General features: G+C 46.1%; 2 protein-coding genes across 12 annotated transcripts in view; both read left to right on the plus strand.

Moving 5' to 3' along the window:
- The window catches only part of SEPHS1 (selenophosphate synthetase 1), a 30,352-nt gene extending 15,725 nt beyond the window's left edge, over positions 1-14,627 (plus strand). For all 11 annotated transcript variants that reach the window (XM_070055667.1, XM_070055665.1, XM_051821523.2 and 8 more), the window contains 4 exons: positions 5,400-5,490; positions 6,797-6,896; positions 11,873-12,085; positions 12,713-14,627. In XM_070055667.1, the coding sequence (XP_069911768.1) occupies positions 5,400-5,490; positions 6,797-6,896; positions 11,873-12,085; positions 12,713-12,927 (619 nt within the window). In that variant the 3' untranslated portion in view covers positions 12,928-14,627. The remainder of the gene's footprint in view (positions 1-5,399; positions 5,491-6,796; positions 6,897-11,872; positions 12,086-12,712) is intronic.
- A 645-nt stretch (positions 14,628-15,272) lies between these two features.
- LOC138843056 (phytanoyl-CoA dioxygenase, peroxisomal-like) overlaps positions 15,273-20,295 on the plus strand; it is a 34,849-nt gene continuing 29,826 nt past the window's right edge. The window contains exon 1 of the mRNA XM_070055675.1: positions 15,273-18,579. The gene's annotated coding sequence lies outside the window, so the exon portion shown is untranslated. The remainder of the gene's footprint in view (positions 18,580-20,295) is intronic.

Raw genomic sequence — 20,295 nt, forward strand, 5'->3', positions numbered from 1 at the left:
GTGGTTTTGATCTGCATTTCCTTCGTGGCTAGTGATATTGAGCACTTTTTAATGTATTTTTTGGCCATTTGTTTTTCTTTTGAGAAATTCAGGTCCTTTACACATTTCTGAACTGGATTGCCTTTTTGCTGAGCTTTTGAGATTCTCAGTGTTTTGGATATTAACCCTTTGTCTGATGCATACTTTGCAAACATTTTCTCCTCTTCCGTAAGTCGTCTTCACTCTGTTTGCTGTGCAGAAGCTCCTTAATTTGATATAATCCCATTTGTCTTTGTTTCTGTTGCCTGTGCTTTTGTGATCTGATCCAGAAATGCATTCCCTAGCCAGGACTTGAAGTGTTTCCCCTGTTTATTTCTGGTAGAGTTGTAGTTTCAGGTCTTACATTTAAATCTTTGTTCCATTAGCCTAGCATTTTTAAGGCTCGTCCTTTTTGTGGAACATGTCAATTCTGTTCTTAAAAATTAATGAGATTTGGGGCCGGCACCATGGCTCACTTGGTTAATCCTCCGCCTGTGGCGCCGGCATCCCATATGGGTGCCGGTTCTAGTCTCAGCTGTTCCTCTTCCAGTCCAGCTCTCTGCTGTGGCCCAGGAGGGCAACGGAGGATGGCCCAAGTGGTTGGGCCCCCTGCACCCGCATGGGAGACCAAGAGGAAGCACCTGGCTCCTGGCTTCGAATCGGCACAGCGCCAGCTGTAGCAATCATTTGGGGAGTGAACCAACGGAAGGAAGACCTTTCTCTCTCTCTGTCTCACTGTCTATAACTCTACCTGTCAAATAAAAAAAAATTATTGATATTTTTTCTTGTTGAAATATAATTGACATAAAATTTCACCTAACATTTAATTCATTGTTTTTACTATTGGCCAGTCTGTGCCTATTTCACCACTATCAAATTTGAGAACGTGCACCCCCAAAAGAAGCCTTGGCTTCATTAATGGTCACTCTGCTCCCCTCCTCCTCCCCTGCCCATCCTCTGGCAACCACTGATCTTTTTGTCTCCAGGCATGTCTCTGTTCTGGGCATTTGTATCAGTGGAATCACGTGAGGTGTTACATTTTGTGTCTGGCCTCTTTCACTCAGGTAGCATGGTGTTCTCAGGCCTGAAAAGGAGTTTAGTGTGTTTCATCCATGTTGTAGCACTGATCTTCCTGCTTCCTCTTTTTCTGGCTCAGCACTCTGTTGTAGGAATGTGGACCTCAGAGTTGTTCCCGCCTATGATGGACGCTGCTGCCATGAGCACTCAGAGGCGGGTTTCTTAGGCATGGACTCAAGTTCTACTTCTCTTAGGTGTGCTGCTAAGCTAAGGATTGCTGGGTCGCACGCAAACTCCGTTTAACCTTGGGAACAGTTTAACTGATTTCAGAAGTGGCTTTCCCATTTCACACTTCCAGCTGCAGTTCCCACTTCACCCCAGTGCCTGCTTTATTCCTTGTCTGATTCGAGCCATCCTGCTGGCTGTGAGGTGGGACCACATCGCAGCTGTGATTTGTATGTCCCTGATGGCCAGTCATGTTGGCCATTTTATTGGTGTGTGTTTGGCCATTACTTTATCTTCTTTGGAAAAATATGTTTCAACACAGATTGTTACTTTCTGTGTGTTTTAAGGGAAACCAGCTTATTTTATTTTTTGAAGGAAACAGGAATTCCCTTTATTTTGTTCTGAATAGGTATTTTTAGAGGTGCTGTATTCATGGTTCAAATTCAAGTGGTCTGAAGGGTTCCACAGGGCTAAGGCCGCACCTGGGCCACCAAGTTCCCTCGCCTGCTGTTTGCCAGGCTCATGTATTTTTAATCATTCTACTGTTGACTTTTAGGTTACTTCCATTTAGTCTGACGTTAAAATAGTACCCCAGTGAATGACCGTGCATACATGAATCTCTTGAGAAAGTTCCCCAAACAGGATCACTAGGTCAGAACGGTGTGTGTCTTCTCTTTTTGCTGGTTGTTTCCAGTCTATGTTCCACCCACAGTGAGTGAGCATGCTGCTTTCCCTGTGTCCCAGCCACTACGGTGTGTTAGCAGGTTTCTTGCTCTGAGCTGATTTGTAAGTTTAACATTATTTTTCACATATTCATATCTTTTTCTCATTCTTTAGTTGATCAAAACTCCTTTTAAGGCCAGTATCTGACAGCTTTCCTCTTAAGGATCTTGCATTTAATTTATGTCAAAATTTTATTTTCCTGATTTTTATTTTATTTTTTTTTGACAGGCAGAGTGGACAGTGAGAGAGAGAGACAGAGAGAAAGGTCTTCTTTTTGTCGTTGGTTCACCCTCCAATGGCCGCTGCGGCTGGCGCGCTGCGGCCGGTGCACCGCGCTGATCCGATGGCAGGAGCCAGGTACTTATCCTGGTTTCCCATGGGGTGCAGAGCCCAAGGACTTGGGCCATCCTCCACTGCACTCCCTGGCCACAGCAGAGAGCTGGCCTGGAAGAGGGGCAATCGGGACAGAATCTGGCGCCCCGACCGGGACTAGAAGCTGGTATGCCTGCGCTGCAAGGCGGAGGATTAGCCTAGTGAGCCGCGGCGCCGGCCCATGATATTTATTTTATGTCATTAGTTATTCAGTTTTTCACTTAGATCTACCTCTGTTACCATTCCAGCTCTCTGGTAGAAAAAGGACTTAGTGATAGCAAAAAATTGGAGAGAGAAAAGTGATTTTTAAAAGGTTTTTATTTATTTAATCAATACAAATTTCATATGTACATCTTTTAGGAATATAGTGGTTCTTCCCCCAATTCCCACCTTCCCACCCCCCACTCCCATCCCACTTCCTACTCCCTCTTCCATTCCATTCTTAACTAAGATTGGTTTTAATTCACTTTATATACAGAAGACCAACTCTATAATACGAAGTAGAGAGGAAAATGATTTTAAAGATGATTCAGGGCCAGCGTTGTGGCACAGCAGGTTAAACTGTCAGCAGTGACAGCTGGCATCCCATACATCCCATATCACAGCACTGATTTGAGTCCTGACTGCTCTGCTGCCCATCAGCTCCCTGCTACTGAGTTTGGGAAGGCAGCAGAAGATGGCCTAAAGTACTTAAACTGCTGCCATCCCTGGGAATCTGGGAGAGGGCTCCTGGCTCCTGGCTCCTGATTTTGGCTGACCCAAGATGTGGCTGTTGTAGCCATTTGGGGAGTTAAGCAGTGGATGGAAGATCTCTGTCTCTCCTCTATTATTCAGCCTTTCAAATAAAGGATTTTTTTTGTAAAGCTTCAGTGGATTTTTACCAACAGAGTATTTGTTTTCTTTGTAAAAGGTGAATGAGCCTATACACATGATTATCTTCTGCCAAATACTGTTGATAAACTTAAAAATAACCTACTGGTTTTATTAAACTTTACTACTTGTTGTGAATTCATAGGTTGCAAATAACCAGTGAAGTGCAAAACATACCAGCTTTAAGGTACCACTGAGTCAGAACTGAAAGATATTCATGGGACCAGTGCTGTGGCATAGTAGCTTAAGCCTCTGCCTGTGGGCTATATGGACACTGGTTTGTGTCTCGACTGCTCCTCTTCCAATCCAGCTCTTTCCTAATGGCATGCAGAAGCAGTAGAAGATGGCCCAAGTGCTTGGGTATCTGCACACCTGAGTGGGAGACCCAGAAGAAACTCCTGGCTTCAAATCAGTCTAACTCCAGCCATTGTGGCCATGTAGGGAGTGAACCAGTGGATAGAAGACTTTATCTGTCTTTCCCTCTCTCTGTCTGTAACTTTACCTCTCAAGTAAATAAATAAATAAATCTTTAAAAAAAATACATGGAGAGGGGCCAGCGCTGTAGCGCAGCAGGTTAATGCCCTGGCCGGAAGCACCGGCATCCCATATGGGCGCTGGATCTAGTCCTGGCTGCTCCTCTTCCAATCCAGCTCTCTGCTATGGCCTGGGAAAGCAGTAGAGGATGGCCTAAGTACTTGGGCCCCTGCATCCATGTGGGAGACCCAGAAGAAGCTCCTGGCTTTGGATCAGCGCAGCTCCGGCCGTTGTGGCTACCTGGGGAGTGAACCAGCGGATGGAAGACCTCTTTCTCTGTCTCTACCTCTCTCTGTAACTCTGCCTGTCAAATAAATAAAATAAATAAATCTTTAAAAAAAATGCATGAAGTTACAAATCCATAGCCTCAGTAACTTCATGCCTGTTGAGTCTTAGAAGAGCTCTTAAAAAAAAAAAAAAAAAGATATTCATGTGTTAAGATCTATTTTTGGAAATTAAGTGTCTTGTATGACATCTCAGAATTATATTTTTGAAAACTGAATGTGTAATATAAATATTACAGGTTGAAATAGGGAGCGAGGTGTTGGTTTTGGAGTATGGTTCTCAACTTAGATGAGCATTTAAAATACACTAGACATCTTTGAGGCTGTCTTGTCTTTGTAGGGCAGGCTTTTTTTTTTTTTTCCCCTATTTATTTATTTATTTATTTATTTCAGAGGTAGAGTTACAGATAGTGAGAGGGAGAGACAGAGAGAAAGGTCTTCTGTCTGTTGGTTCACTCTCCAAATGGGCGCAACGGCTGGAGCTGTGCCGATCCAAAGCTAGGGGCCAGGTGCTTCTTCCTGGTCTCCCATGTGGGTTCAGGGGCCTAAGCACTTGGGCCATCTTCTGCTTTCCCAGGCCTCAGCAGAGAGCTGGATTGGAAGTGGAGCAGGGGGGACTAGAACCGGCGCCCATATGGGATGCGGATGCTTCAGGCCAGGGCTTTAGCCTACTGCGCCACAGTGCCGGCCCCTCCTCCTTTCTCTTCCTTCTTTCTTTCCTTTCCTTCCTCCTTTCCTTTCCTTCCTTCTTTCTCCTCCCTCTCTCCCTCTCTCCTTCCCTCCCTTCTCTTAATTGAAAGGCAGAGTTACAGAGAGAGAGATCTTCTATCTACTGGTTCACTCCCCAAATGGCCACAACAGCCCAGTACTGGGCCAGGTTGAAACCAGGAGCCCGGAACTCCATCTGGGTCTCCCACATGGGTGGCGGGGTCCCAAACATTTAGGCCATCTTTCACTGCTTTCCCGGGTCATTAGCAGGGAACTGGATCAGAAGTGGAGAAGGGGCCCGCACTGTGGCGTACCAGGTAAAGCTGCCGCCTGTAGTGCCAGCATCTCATATGGATGTCAGTTCGAGGTCCAGCTGCTCCACTTCCGATCCAGCTCTCTGCTATGGCCTGGGAAAGCAGTAGAGGATGACCCAAGTCCTTGGGCCCCTACACCCGCGTGGGAGCTTTAAGAAGTGAAGCAGCTGGGACTCAAACTGACGTTCATCTGAGATTCGGCTCATATGGGATGTCATGGGCAGTGGCTTGACCTGCTGCACCAGGATGCTCTCCCTTGTTTCCCCCATTTTAATAATAATGAGTTTATCTCATTGGTTGGAATGACTAGAATATACCCTTTTCCTTTTTTCAGGCCAGATAATGCAGTACCAGGGGACGTGCTGGTGTTGACGAAACCCCTGGGGACACAAGTTGCTGTCGCCGTGCACCAGTGGCTGGATATTGTGAGTGAATCTTTGCTTGTGATGGGGGAGCCTGTGAAGTTTTTGGGATTGTGGTAATTTCTGTCAGAGGGTTTTGAAAATGAGGGTCTTTTGTTTTACTCCCAGGGAATTTACTATCAGTCAAGGCCTCTTTAAGATCCTCAGAATTGCCTATATTTTTATAAGTGTTTCCTGTTTTGAATCCTTGAAGTAGGTGCAGCCCAGACTGGGGCTTCCAAGATTTCCTCCCAGGATTTGAGATTTGGGCATTAGCTGCGTCTGCTTCTTTGATGCAGAGGCAGCTTCGTCTTTCACGTGTTAAACATCCCTAAAGTAATATGGAGGAGGATTTGTGGAAAGTGAGATGTTTAGGGTATAAATAAGGCCAGCATTATTGACAAGTAATTTTAGTTCTGGAGTTAGAAGGTTATTTTCTGTGGTACATTTGTCTTTTTAAACTGGTTAGTAACTCAACATTGAAATAAACATTAAAATAAATAAATTTCACGTGCAGAATAAATCTAGCCTAGGATATTTCTCCCGAGTCATTTTTTCCAGTGAGCTATAATCATACCGCAAAATTTTTTTTCATTGCTGTACAGTAACAAGTCAAATTAATAAGATTGTGATATGTTCTCACATATCTTGTGTTTAATTTCTGCAACTATCAACTGAAACTACCAGTAGTCCTGAGAAACTGTTGAAAAAGAGTAATAAATAATTTTTTGTTGTCTGTTGCCTGGGTATGTCTTAGCTCGATATGGCAGAGTAGAGAAATTCTCTGAAGCTGCCATCCACATTCTCCCTCCTGAGCCAGTGAAGCCAGAATAGTTGTTCCTTCCAGGAGAGCGACGGTGATGGCTGAGGGGCGGAGGGCTAAGATGAAGGCAGGCGTGAGTCGGGGCCGGGAAGCCAGCACCACGATGCTAGGTGTTTTGAAAGTTTTGTCCCTTCTGTGATGTTCTTTTGCGTCACCCAGGGCCGCCCTCCGTGCACGTGCAGTAGGAGCTGCTTTCATTTTGTCCATTGAGACAACTTAACTCCCAAATTCAGTGCACATGTAACACGGAAAATGAAAGCCGTCAGTTTAATGAAGGAGAACCAGGGAACCTCAAAGCTTGCTAATCACGAGGGAAAGAGGAGCGAGTTGCAGCTGGTGTCTCAGGCGACTTTGTTGCTGGCACCTCACAGTATTTAATTTTCTGTACACAGTAAGATCCATAAAACACCCAGCATAGATGACTCAGAGAAGCTGTTCTTTGTCAGAGTTTCAGAGATTCATCACATCTCCCCTTCTTGTCTTCCTCACCTCTGCTGGTATGTGTAGCCTGAAAAATGGAATAAAATTAAACTAGTGGTCACCCAAGAAGACGTGGAGCTGGCATACCAGGAGGCGATGATGAATATGGCCAGACTCAACAGAACAGGTATGAGTGGGGCCCTCGTGGGCCGCCATGGTGAACACTTGAGGCTTGTCTGCCATGTGTTTTCTCAGGTGCATACATACAGAGTACACTTTTCTCTTTAAACACGTAAAGAGAAAATCTTAGCTGCCAACCAGCCATGGGCCAGACTTGGCCAGTGACTGTAGACCTTCTGCACCTGGTCGCTGCTTGTGGTTCTGTGGCCCTCTGGCGGGAATCCAAACACATGGTGCATTCTCAGTCGAAATGGTCGTGTGTCATGTGAATTGTTGGAGAAAAGCTCGCCAAGGGAAGTGCTTGATGCAGCTCAGGGTCCTTACTGGCACTCAGGTGCACGTGGGACAGACAAGAAGGAAGCCCTTCTCGTGCGTCTCCTGAAGTCCTAACCTCTGGAGGCCAGAGCAACTGTTTGTGGAAAGCACTGGTGGGGCTGCTCCAGGTAAATGATTTGGAAGCAGACCAGCATTTAGGATGGAAATTGAGATGATTTCTCTTCTGGAAATCATAGTTTTCCTTCTTATTAACTGCATGCTCTACCAGGGGACTTGAAAAGGTTTGTGGAAACATGGAAGTAAAAGATAACGTACATTGTCCAAGAACAGGGTGTGGGGGGTATGGCATCCTTTGTAGGAACTTTGAAGAAATGTGAAGGAAGAGGAGGAGGAATAGGATGGAGAGTATCACTGTGCTCCTAAATCTGTACATATGAAATATGGGAAATTTGTTCACTTTACATAAATAAAAAAATTATTGAAAAACAACAATGAAATTTTAAAAAATCTTGTCCCTTCAAGAAAAGAAAACATTTCCTCAGTTGACTTCTTGAAATAATTCTGATTTTAAAGTTACTTTAGAAATGTAAAAGGTTTCTTTCAACATCTGCCTTTCCCCCTTACTAAAAACTTCTAATAGATACTGAATAGATACAAAGTCATCTTATCAAACAAGTGCAGTGGTTAAGGCATGACAGTGCAACACTGAGGGCCAACTGTTGTGTGTTATCAACAGGACCTGGAGTCAGAAGCTCAGAGATGCTGCCCACTCCCAATCCATCTCTTGCATCCTTGCTTATTGTTACCTGCTAAATTTTGTGTTTATTCTCTTTTACTTAAAAATATACTTAGTAGGCCGGTGCCGCGGCTCACTAGGCTAATCCTCCTCCTGCGGCGCCGGTACCCCGGGTTCTAGTCCCGGTTGGGGTGCTGGATTCTGTCCCGGTTGCCCCTCTTCCAGTCCAGCTCTTTGCTATGGCCCGGGAAGGTAGTGGAGGATGGCCCAGGTCCTTGGGCCCTGCACCCACATGGAGACCAGGAGGAAGTACCTGGCTCCTGGCTTCGGATCAGCACGGTGCACCGGCCGGAGTGACCATTTGGGAGGTGAACCAATGGAAGACCTTTCTCTCTGTCTCTCTCTCACTGTCTAATTCTGCCTGTCAAAAAAAAAAAAAAAAAAAAAAAGTGCTTAGCAGTGGTAAGACATTGAACCTAGCAGGGTGCCTGGGTTTGTTGCCAGACTCCATCTCCTAACTCCCGCTTCCTACAGACCCTGGGAGACAGCAGTTCATGACTCAAATCATTGGGTCCTTGCCAAGCATGTGGGAGACCTGGATTGAGTTCCTGTCTCTCAGCTTCTCCTGAGCCCAGTCCCAGCCATTGTAGACATTTGAGGAATGACCCAGCAGATCAGGTCTGCTTGCTCTCTGTGTATCAAAAAACCACACACACATATATACACACACACACACACACAAAATAGTGTATAGATTTGTGTCCTTAAATAGTAAATTAGTTCCGCATTTTTTATATTTCATCCACCATCTAATATTCCCTGTTGTGTGTAGCTATAGTTCACTCATTTTCACCACTGTATAATTTTTTACTGTATGACTGACATATGAACATTTGGGTTACTGCTGTGAATTCGCTTGGCCAGGCCTTATGATACACATGCAAAAGGTCAGCCTTTCTAAAGGTGGTGCCAGGTTGTTTTCCAAAGAGTTGTACAGCACAGTATACCATGGTGCACTGCATCTTAAGAACTTTTTAATGTGTCTTATCATCTCTCTTTTTTTTTTTTTTTTTTTTTTTTTTTTGCTATAAAAGAATTATATGGTAGGGCCAGCATTGTGGCAGAATGGGTTAAGCCACCACCCTCAGTACCGGCATCCCATTGGACATTGGTTCAAGATCTGGCTGCTCCACTTCCAGTCATTCTCACTGCTAATGTACCTGAGAAAGCAGTAGAAGATGGCCCAAGTCCCTGGGCTTCTGCGTTCATGTGGGAGACCTGGCGGAAGCTCCTGGCTCCTGGTTTTGGCCTGGCCCAAAACTAGTCCTGGCTGATGCCATCATTTGGAGAGTGAACCAGCAGATGGAAGATCTCTCTCCCTTTCCCTCTCTGTATAGGTCTTTCAAATAAGTAAATATTTAAAAAAACAATCTTTAAAAAAATATTATATACTGATCATAGAGAAGGTTTTAGAAATTGGGAGAGAAAGTTTTCCATAGTCCCACCTTCCAAAAATAATTTTTTTATTCAAAAGACAAAGATCATCTCCCATCCATTGGTTCACTCTCAGATACCCACAACAGCTGGGACTGGGCCAGACAAAGCTGGGTGCCTGGAACACATTGCTTGAGCCATCACCTGCTGCCTCCTAGGGTGTGCATTAGCAGGAAGCTGGAATTGGAAGTGGAGCTGGAACTCAGATGCAGGCACTGTGAAATGGGACTGCATGTGTCCCAAGCAGTGTCTTTTTTTTTTTTTTTTTGACAGGCAAAGTAGACAGAGAGAAAGGTCTTCCTTTTCCATTGATTCACCGCCCCCAATGGCCACTACGGCCGGTGCACCGTGCTGATCCGAAGCCAGGAGCCAGGTGCTTCTCCTGGTCTCCCATGCGGGTGCAGGGCCCAAGCACTTGGGCCATCCTCCACTGTACTCCCGGGCCAAGCAGAGAGCTGGACTAGAAGAGGAGCAGCTGAGACAGAGTCCGGCGCTCCAACTGGGACTAGAACCCGGTGTGCCAGCACTGCAGGTGGAGGATTAGCCAATAGAGCCATGGCGCTGGCCCCAAGCAGTGTCTTAATTGCTGTGCTGAGTGCCTGCCCGAAATGTGCATTTGATTTAATGTTTTTATTACTCTTTCAAAACTCTTGCAGCTTCCTGCGAGTGCACATCCTGGGAGGGTGAAGTGGTTGGGCCCCTGCCACTCTCATGGGAAACCTGGTTTGGTTTGAATGCCTGGCCGTGGCCTAGCCCCAGCCCCAACCATTCTGGGAGTGAACCCGTAGGTGGTAGCTTGCTCTCTTTCTTTCTCTCTGAAATAAAAAAGGGAGGAGGGGGAAGGGTAGGGGAGAAAGACTAACAGACTCCTCATTGAAGTTTTACTGATGGCAAATTACCATGAGATGTTCCGCATTGTATGTCATCAGGGAAATGCAAATTAAAACAGCGAGATACTACTATGTTTAGAGTGACTAAAATCCAAAACACTGACAACACCAAATGCTGGCAAATAGGTGGAGCAATAGGAATTCCCAGTCTTGCTGGTGGGAGTACAGAATGCTTCGGCCACTTTGGAGAGCAGTTTCGCCTTAGAACACTAAGTATTACTGTTTGAGTCAGCAGTTGTACTCCCATAGGAGTTGCAAACTGTGTCCACATGAAAACCTGCTTATTCATAATTACCAAAACCTGGAAGCAACCAAGATGTCCTTTAGTCACGAATAGACAAGCCAGCAGTCACATGTGTGCTATGGAGTATTACTCAGTAGGAAAAAGAAAAGAATTATCTAGCCATGAAAGGGCAAGAGGGGAACTTAAATCCATGTTAGTAAGTGAAAGAAGCCAATCTGAAAAGGCCACTTGCAGTATGATTCCTACTGTGTGACAGTCTTGAAAAGACAACTATAGGGACAGTGAAAAGATCCAGGGAGTGGTGGAGGGATTTTGGGGCCAGTGAGATTATTCCGTATGATACTATGCTGTTAGATACATGTCATTGTAGATTGGCGAGTAGCCAGACACTGTCCAGTGACACTGACACACAAGTGAACCTTAGTGTAAAGGATGGGCTTGCACTGTAGTGTGCTAGTGGGAACTGCAGACACCACGCTGACGCCAGTTGTTGGCACGGGAAGCTAATGGCAACTCTGCTCTCTACCCACTTTCAACCGAAATGTGCTCCCCTAAAAATAAAGCTTTTTTATAGGCATTTATACAGATGTTGGTCCTCGAGTTGCAGGCCAGAGGTCTGCAAAATCAAGCCTATTCAGTATTTTATATGAAAAACTGAAAAGGAAACAAGCTTCTAGGCAATTCACCTTTAGGGAGAGTACCTTGAAAAAATTTTTTTTTTTTTTTTTAATTTGAGAAGTGGAGTTACAGACAGAGGGAGAGGCAGAAAGAAAGGTCTTCCATCTGCTGGTTCACTTCCCAAATGGCCACAATAGCTGGGGCGAGGCCTTTCCGAAGCCAGGAGCTTATTCCATGTCTCCCATGTGGGTGCAGGAGCCCAAGGACTTGGACCATCTTCCACTGCTTTCCAAGCCATAGAAGAGAGCTGGATTGGAAGTGGAGCAGCTGGGAAATGAACTGGGATGAGGCACTGCAGGTGGAGGCTTAGCCCACTACATCACAGCTCCGACCTGCCGGGCATTACAAAAGTCCCACTCTTGGATTTTAGGATGCTTTTGGCAGGTTTGCCTTCCACCAAGATGATAATTCCTGTTAGAGGTTTTTGGGTTTACTACAGTATCACTTCATCGCACTTTGATTGCAGCTGCTAATGGGTTCCAAGAGGTTCAGATTGTAGTAAGTCAGTTTGAGAGTTTTGCTGCGGTTTTTGGTTGACTTTATAATACTGCATTTTTGCTACTCATGTGGCATCTCCCTGAGGAAGGAAGAGTTTTCTGATCAGTAGCAGGATTCTGAGTTAAGGGCAGATGTGTTTTCTCAGTCACCTCTCTGCACACTCTCAGCTGCAGGACTGATGCACACGTTCAACGCACATGCGGCCACTGACATTACAGGCTTCGGGATCCTGGGCCACGCACAGAACCTAGCCAAGCAGCAGAGGAACGAGGTGTCGTTTGTGATCCACAACCTTCCTGTGCTGGCCAAGATGGCTGCTGTGAGCAAGGCCTGTGGAAACATGTTTGGCCTCATGCATGGGACCTGCCCGGAAACATCAGGTACAAGGGTGTGGGTCCAGTCTGTGCATGTGACCCCACTTTGAGGTCAGTCCCCTGTGGCCGTGGCAGCCTCCTGCTGTGTATGGGCTTCCAGGCCCAGCAGCCTGTGTGTGACTGAGCTGCTTCATTGGGACTGTCCTGTGTTCTTTTTGACATCAGAATCTGGTGATGGATGGGAGAGGGCGAATATTTGGAGGAATGATGGTCTGGACTAGAACTTAGGTATGTGGCAGCATATACTCTTTCATGAGTCTTAGATTTTAAAAAACGCCAGAGCACATTCGTGGTTAAGATGAGGGATCCTCTTGTTTGTATGGACTTCAGTGTAGCTCCCATTCCGGAGCCCTAACCACCTTTCTCCTATGTAGCTTTAATCGTTCACAGATTGATTGTTTTCGCCATTTTGAGGTTTTGTTGTAGAAGTGTTTATTTAATAAAGTGGAGCTGACTGAGAACTTGCTGAACCGCTGTTCAGGATAGACCAGGCATCTGAGTTGAACAGAAGGTGCAGGTTGCTGCAGGCCCAGTGAGGTGTTGGTCTGGGTGGAAGTGTCTGTAGACACACAGAGGTGGAGAAGCTGCTCTTGTAGTGTCACAACTAATGGTCCCTCTTTATTCCTTTGCCAGGAGGCCTCCTAATCTGTTTACCACGTGAGCAAGCAGCTCGGTTCTGTGCAGAGATAAAGTCCCCCAAATATGGTGAAGGTCACCAAGCATGGATTATTGGGATTGTAGAGAAGGGCAACCGTACCGCCAGGATCATAGACAAGCCCCGGATCATCGAAGTTGCGCCGCAAGTGGCCACTCAAAACGTGAACCCCACACCCGGTGCCACTTCTTAATTTAGACAGCAGTAGCTACTCGGTTTTGTTTTTAAATAGATCTATTTCCTTTCTCATCACTTCAATTAAAGACTATAAGCAACAACAAAAATCTCATTGTGTCTACACATCTGGTGACCTGAGGTCGATTTGTGAGTGGATACAATTAATAAAATAAAATCCATGGCCTTTTTTTCCTGTTACATTAACTGAAGATGCACCTACTCTTGAGGCAGCTTCTGAGTTGAGAATTATATTGTTATCCAATACTGTTGATTCATTTTGAATCTTTAGACACTTATCTCTCGCCGCATAGGCTCTTTCTAAAGGTGCTTTCACACAGCACAGACGTTACCAGTAGTGGTGTCAGGTAGCAGTTCTTGTCTTTTCATTTGATGTGTATTTATCATATAAGCCTGATCTTTTTTCAAGCATCTTGAATGGCGTCTGGAAAGATGGAATTGGTAAGTGAGAATGACGGCTTCTGAGCTGCAGGAGGGTTGCATGGTTCCTTTGAGTCTTATCATCCTAGAGCATGTCTTTGGCCCAGGACATTCTCCAATAGTGCATTCAGTTCCACAAGTCGAGTGCTTCACTCTGCATGGAAAGCACTTAGAAGACAAAAAAAGAAATTTTATTTCTTTTTTTTTTTGTAGCGTTCCTGATATTTACAGTAGCATCATTAACTGTTTTCTTTGTTGACAGCAAAAAAGGATACTTTTTGCAATGTAATTAGTTGTTCTATAGAGCAATGAGGAATTGCCTTCCCGAAGAGGGTTCGTGTATAATACTCATTTACAATTCAATATATAATTACGCAAATAATTTTTAAATAGAATCAGTAATAAAGACTGTTGTGTGGATGGTAGTGTTTAATACATTTTATATTTTGTATAGTGATTGCCAGTCTTTTGTTAAAATCAGCAGCTATTTAGCCTAATTCTTAGCATTATTTTGCCCTTGGCACCAGTCCTTTTTTTTGTGCACGCTTTTTGTGATCTGTGTTAAAAATCAACATTGCTAACATTACAGCTTGAACTTAAACTTGTTATTCAAATAAATATTTAATTTTTTTAATTGCTCTTGTATAATCAGATGCCCCTTTTACTATTATTTTAGAAGCATCGGGAGGGTTTTGCCTAAAGTACAATTTATGGGGGAAAACTAGATTTTAGTTTTATAAAACTTTTAAGTCTTTCACGGGACCTATATTTTCTTGAATTGAATTTTGTAGTTCTAGAAACAATAGGGTATCTAAATGGGTGTTGACTGTCTGGCTTAAAATCAGAGGCTTCCTTATATTTTCACCCAGTAAACAAGCAGGGGGGACTACTGTGGGGTGAACCGTGGGCGAAGCGTGGGGCACCGAGCCCCTGAGTGTCTGTCGGAGAAAGCGCCGCGTCTCTCCCAGGGCCTGAACACTTCCTGCTCCGGGCACCAGAGCTGCACTTGCACACCCATCCACTTGTTGCCCAAGGCTCCGTCACCGGGAAGGGGAGGCTCCCTGGAAGAGGTGTTACCTGGACGAGCCCTCCCGTGGGAACCGAGGCAGCCCCTCTGCACCAGCGCCTGGACTGCAGCCCTGTGTGGCGGCTGGTGTGTGAGAGGCTGCTGCAGAACTGAAGCTAACAGGATGTTTCACAGGCATTTATACAGACGTTGGTCCTTGAGCCGCAGGCCAGTGGTCTGCAAAATAAAGTGTGCTGGAAACCTCTGAGTAAGCAAGCGTCATGTTGAGCTTTCTTTGTTAATGGGTCGCTGAGTCTGAACTTCTTGAGTTACAGTGTTTGGGTGGAGGGCCTGTTGAGGGGGTGAGCTCAGTGGATTCTGCACTTGAGGGATGAAGATTTACATTTAGAGAGAGCACTGTTGGCTACTCAGCGGGCTGTGTGGCTCATGGGGCCCCAGGAGGAAGAACTGATCTTTAAGGTGGTCCTTCCCGGTGAGCCCAGATGCGCGGGTGTTAGAATGACCTGGGGTGTTTGTCCAAAGGCACACTCCTGGCTGCATCCCAGGCCAGAGAGCATTGCTGAGGGGGTTGGGACCACAGAGTCTCTGCCCACTTAAGTCAGAACCACCGATCTCAAGAGGAAATTTACAAAGGGAGGTAAGGAAGAGACAGTGCACTTGGCTTTCCCAAGACATTATTCAGGAATTCTTTTAGATCTTGACCATTCTGTTTGTAGTTCCCACATCTGAGCTGTGGCACTTTAAAACTTCACACTGAGGGGCCGGCGCTGTGGCGCAGCGGGTTAAAGCCCCAGCCTGCAGCGCCAACATCCGATGTGGGCACCAGTTCGAGTCCGGATTGCTCCACTCCTGTCCAGCTCTCTGCTATGGCCTGGGACAATAGAAGATGGCCCAAGTCCTTGGGCCCCTGCACCCATGTGGGAGGCCCAAAGAAGCTGCTGGCTCCTGGCTTCGGAAAGGCCCAGCTCCAGCGATTGTGGACATTTGGGGAATGAACCATCTGATGGAAGACCTCTCTCTATCTCTGCCTCTCCTCTCTGTGTAACTCTGACTTTCAAATAAATGTCTTTAAATTAAAAAAAAAATTCACACTGAAGTATGTTCATCTTGGTATGCTAATTTGTTTTCTGTAAAGTCTAGGAAACAGTTGCATCCAAAATCATAGAGTTAGAATGCACGGAATTGCACAGAATCAGTACATACAACCAGAGGAGGCTGGATCCTGTGGGGTCATGACTTGGGAAGGAATAGTAGAGCTTAGCCAGTTCTTTGCACAAGCTGTGTTGAGGCACTCAGTACAAGGCAAGTCAAAATATTGCTTAAGCAGTACTTACCTACACAGTACCTTGTCTTTTTGGCTCAGTATCTTGGATTAACTTAGTTTATTGTAGTCCTCCAAGTCGTGTGCCTTAGGGTGAATAAATGCCAGTGTTTTGCATTGTTCTGATGTGTCAGTCAACTGCTTTCAAGCTCAAGTGAGCACCTTTACAAGAGTTAGACCCAAGTCCCCCCTCTAACTGTGGAGACCGGAATAGCTACATCATTCTTTATTAAAGCAACACTTTTTATTTTTTAAATTAATTTATTATTTGAAAGTGTTACCGAGAAGGAGAGGGAGAGAAAGATCTTCCATCTACTGGTTCACTCTCCAGATGGCCACAATGGCCAGGGCTGGGCCTGGTTGAATCCAGGAGCTTCTGGATCTCCCACATAGTTGCAGGGGTCCAAGCACTTGGGCCATCTGCTTTCCCAGGCGCATCAGCAGGGAGCTGGATTGGAAGAGCAGCTGGAAATCGAACCACAGCCAATATGTGGTGTGGATGCCACAGGTTACACGATACACCACTGCGCCAGCCCTCTGTGAGGTTTGTTTAAGTATCTTGTATATGTGTGTGTCCTTGAGCTGCTTTCTGCAGCCACCCCACCCCTTCTCTCTAGCTTAGGAAATAGTTGCATAAAAACAATTTGAACAGTAATTTGTATTTTGACTCATTAAAAATCCACGTGAGGGGAGTGGGTGTTCGGTGCAGTGGTGAAGCCGCCACTGCAGACACCACATCCCATATTGGAGTCCCGGCTCCATTTCTCATCCAGCTCCTGCAGCCTGAGAAGGAAGCAAAGGATAGCTCAGGTACTTCCGTCCCAGGTGAAGTTCATGGTGCAGGACTTTGGCCTAGTCCTGGCTGTTAAACAGGCATTGTGGAGTGAAACAGTGGGTGGAAGGTCTCTCTTTCAAATAAAATGCAAATACTTTTTTAAAAGCAATCCACAGGAGGGAGCAGGTATTTGGCCTAATGGTGACAATGATAATGCCCATGTCCCATATCAAAGTGCCTGGGTTCAGCTCCCAGCTCCTGACTCCATCTTCCTGCTAATGCAGACCCTGGGAAGGTGGTGGTGGTGGCTCAAGTAATTAGGTTCCTGCCACCCATGTGGGAGGAGCCAAGCCCCTGGCTCCAGCCCCAGCCATTGCAGACTCAGGGAGTGAACAAGCAGATGGGAGTACTCTGCCTCACTGCCCCTCAAATAATTAAACAATAAAATGAACTCTGATTCTTTTTTTTTTGACAGGCAGAGTGGACAGTGAGAGAGAGAAAGGTCTTCCTTTTGCTGTTGGTTCACTCTCCAATGGCCGCTGCGGCTGGCGCACCGCGCTGATCCAATGGCAGGAGCCAGGTACTTATCCTGGTCTCCCATGGGGTGCAGGGCCCAAGCACCTGGGCCATCCTCCACTGCACTCCCTGGCCACAGCAGAGAGCTGGCCTGGAGGAGGGGCAACCGGGACTAGAACCCAGTGTGCCGGCACCGCAAGGCGGAGGATTAGCCTAGTGAGCCACGGCACCAGCCTGAACTCTGATTCAAGTACTGGCTGCTCTGTTTCCAATTCAACTCCCTGCCAGTGTGCCTGGGAAAGCAGCCTAAGATGGCCCAAGTGTTTGGGCCCCTGACCCAATGGGAGACTTGGATTGTAGTTCCTGTTTCATTGCAGCTATTTGAGAAGTGACCAGTGGATGGAGGATCTCTGTGTCACTCTACCTTTCAAATAAATAAATAAAAGTCTTTTAAAAAAAGAATCCTTATGAATTATGCAGGTACTAAACATGGCAGGAATCACAACAAAAATCCAAATTCTGTTGAGAACATGGGGAGTGTTAGATCCTCTCTGTTTAAATCTATCATTTGACGTGAGGATGGGAGTGGGTGGATTAGACAGGCCTTCCTTTAATGTGAATTAGCTGGTAAGAAAGGACGGTGCTGGGTGTCCAGATGTGTTCAAGCATCGCTGGCATCCAGGCTTGCTGTAGGTGGTGAGGGCAGGGGAGGCAGGGCTCGGAGCTGCTCTCTAGGCCCCCTGTGTGGTCCAGTTCCTGAAATGCTCATTGGTTGCATTTTGCCACATTCGTTCTCTCCATGTAGAACACATGTGCCTGGGCAGAGCCAGTTGTGGGAGTCAGGTGCAGACAGCAGGACCCTCTGGTAATCCGATTGTCTTGCACCCAGCCACATGTTTTCAAGGCAGTTTTTAAGGTTTTTGGGGAAGCATACCAGAGAGTTTCTGGAGTATAAGAGAATTCACACGAGCACAGCTAAGAAGCACTGGAGGGGGGCTGGAACCTACAAAAACCGCACATGCTGTAGATACTGCTGGGCAACTTGCTGCTGTTCACTCACATGCTGGACCTGACAGCCTGGCTGTTTAGTGAGAGAAAGGGCCCCATTCATTTCAGCCTGGTCACCCCGTTGTCTGGGCTGTAGGGTACTCCCGTCACTGAGATGCAGAGTGAACATGCTTCTGCCTGCTCCGTAAGATGTCTCAGTTCCCTCACCTGGCGTTTTGTTGAACACTAATCGTTGAGATGTTGAAAACCTGCAGCTTGTACTGCCTTGCCCCAGCTATCAGATCTGAGGATTATTAGATAGTAGCTCTCTCCTTAGCCCTCTGTGCCTTAAGCACCAAGTGTTCAAGGACTATTACTGTTTGCTTTCTAATCTGCAGTGTTTTAATGGAAATGTGAATTATTAAAAAAAAAATAAAAGCCAGAAGACTTGAGTAACAAAGCTATTGAGCTGTCACTAATTTTTTCTCACCACAGACAAGGAAATTCTCCAAAGTCCCCATCTCACCTGTTAAGAACAGGAAAGTGATGGAAATGCAAAAGAAACATCCATCCTTGAATCCCTAGAACCACTGCTTCTCAGAAGGTAAGGGGTGAGCAATGCGGGTGAGAACAGAGGCCTGCGTTCCTTTTCCATCACTGGGGTAGCCTGTTCCTACACAGTAGGGTGGCTTCAAACCACGCTAGTTGTTGTGTTACAGTTCTGTAGACTGTTCAACTAGGACCTGGGTGGAAGTCACGTAGGAGCAGGCATCCAAGGGGATAGCCTTGCCTTTCCCTTTCCAGCTTCCAGAGTGTGCCTGGGTTCCTTTCCTTTGGCCCCTTCCATCCTCAAAACCAACATTGTTAGCATCTCTGGCCCGCTTTCCATCAACATTATGGACTCTTGATGACATTGGGTCCACTCAGAGAATCCAGGTTCATCTCCCCGTATCAAGTCCTTACCCTTGTTTTCTGGGTACCAGGACACGGGCATATCTGGAGGGACCTAACACCCATGGGGAGCTCCAGCAAGGCAGAGATTTTTGCAGCTACGAAACAAAGCTCTTGGCTTAAACCCAGCACTGAAAATGTGCTTATGTAACCATTCCAAGTAGGGGCTAGCAGGCAGGAAGCTCTCTGTGCCACCAGCTGCCAAGCCTGTGTGCAGACCAATGGGCCACCAGGCAGGGTGTGCACAATCGACTTTCGCACGGTACAAGGATCACCTGGCAGTTGGTGACTGATACTTGAGAAGCATCACATGTTCTAAGGGTCTGCCTCTGCTGGTTTAGAGTGTCTCTGATGCACAGTCAGACTTCCAGAGTCTGTCTGCCTGTTTGTCTCTCTCTCTCTCTCCACACACACACCCTTTAACTTGATTCTTGGTTTCCAGAGGGCTGGGCACTCGCTGTAATATCTTGAATTCCATCAGGGGCCACCCATGCCTTGACTTCCCTTTCAGTAATGCCCTCAGAGGCCACAGGTGTAAGGTGGCAACATCACAAAATGAACCTGTGTATCCTTGAATCACTGCTTGAGCAAGAGGCACTGAGCAGTCAACTTTTATTGTGTTGGGCCATTAAGATTCCAAAGTTTGCCTGTTCTTACAACAGAGCTTAACCTGCTCTGACTAACAGAAATAAACAAGCCATTCACAAATAAACACCAGTGTAGAGAGGAAAAAATGTTTGTTCAGTCTCACTAAACAGACAAATGAAAACAACAGGAAATCTGTCTCTTTTTTGCAAAGATTTAAACGTGCCTAAGACTTAGGGTTTCCTTATTAATGTTCATCCATGAGAGCATGGTGGAGAGTAATCTGGAAATTAAAATACTTAACAGCCTCTGACTAGCAATTCTACATCAAAGTATTTATCCCAGGGGGCTGGCATTGTGGCACAGCCGGTTAAGCTGCTGCCTGGAATACCAGCAGCCCATATCAGAGCACTGATTTGAGTCCTGGCTGCTCTTCTTCCTATCCAGCTCTCAATAATGTGCCTGGGAAAGCAGTGGAAGATGGCCCAAACATTCGGCCCTCTACCTCCCACATGGGAGACCCAGATGGAGCTCCTGGCTTGGTCTAACCCAGCCCCAACTCTTGGGGCCATTTGAGGAGTGAACCAGTAGATGGAAGAGCTCTTATCTCTCCCTCTCTGTCGCTCTGCCTTTCCAATAAGTAAAATAAAACTTAAAAAAATCCACGTGAGGAAATAGTCATGTGAGCTTGCAACAGTAAAATGTCAGCATATTCAGTGTTGTTCTTTATAATTGAAGAAAGAGGGGTGGCCTGGGCTAACTGTAAGTTTCCAGGACAAAACAC

Source organism: Oryctolagus cuniculus, chromosome 13 (genome assembly GCF_964237555.1).
Source record: "Oryctolagus cuniculus chromosome 13, mOryCun1.1, whole genome shotgun sequence".
In the NCBI taxonomy this organism is placed as follows: domain Eukaryota; kingdom Metazoa; phylum Chordata; class Mammalia; order Lagomorpha; family Leporidae; genus Oryctolagus; species Oryctolagus cuniculus.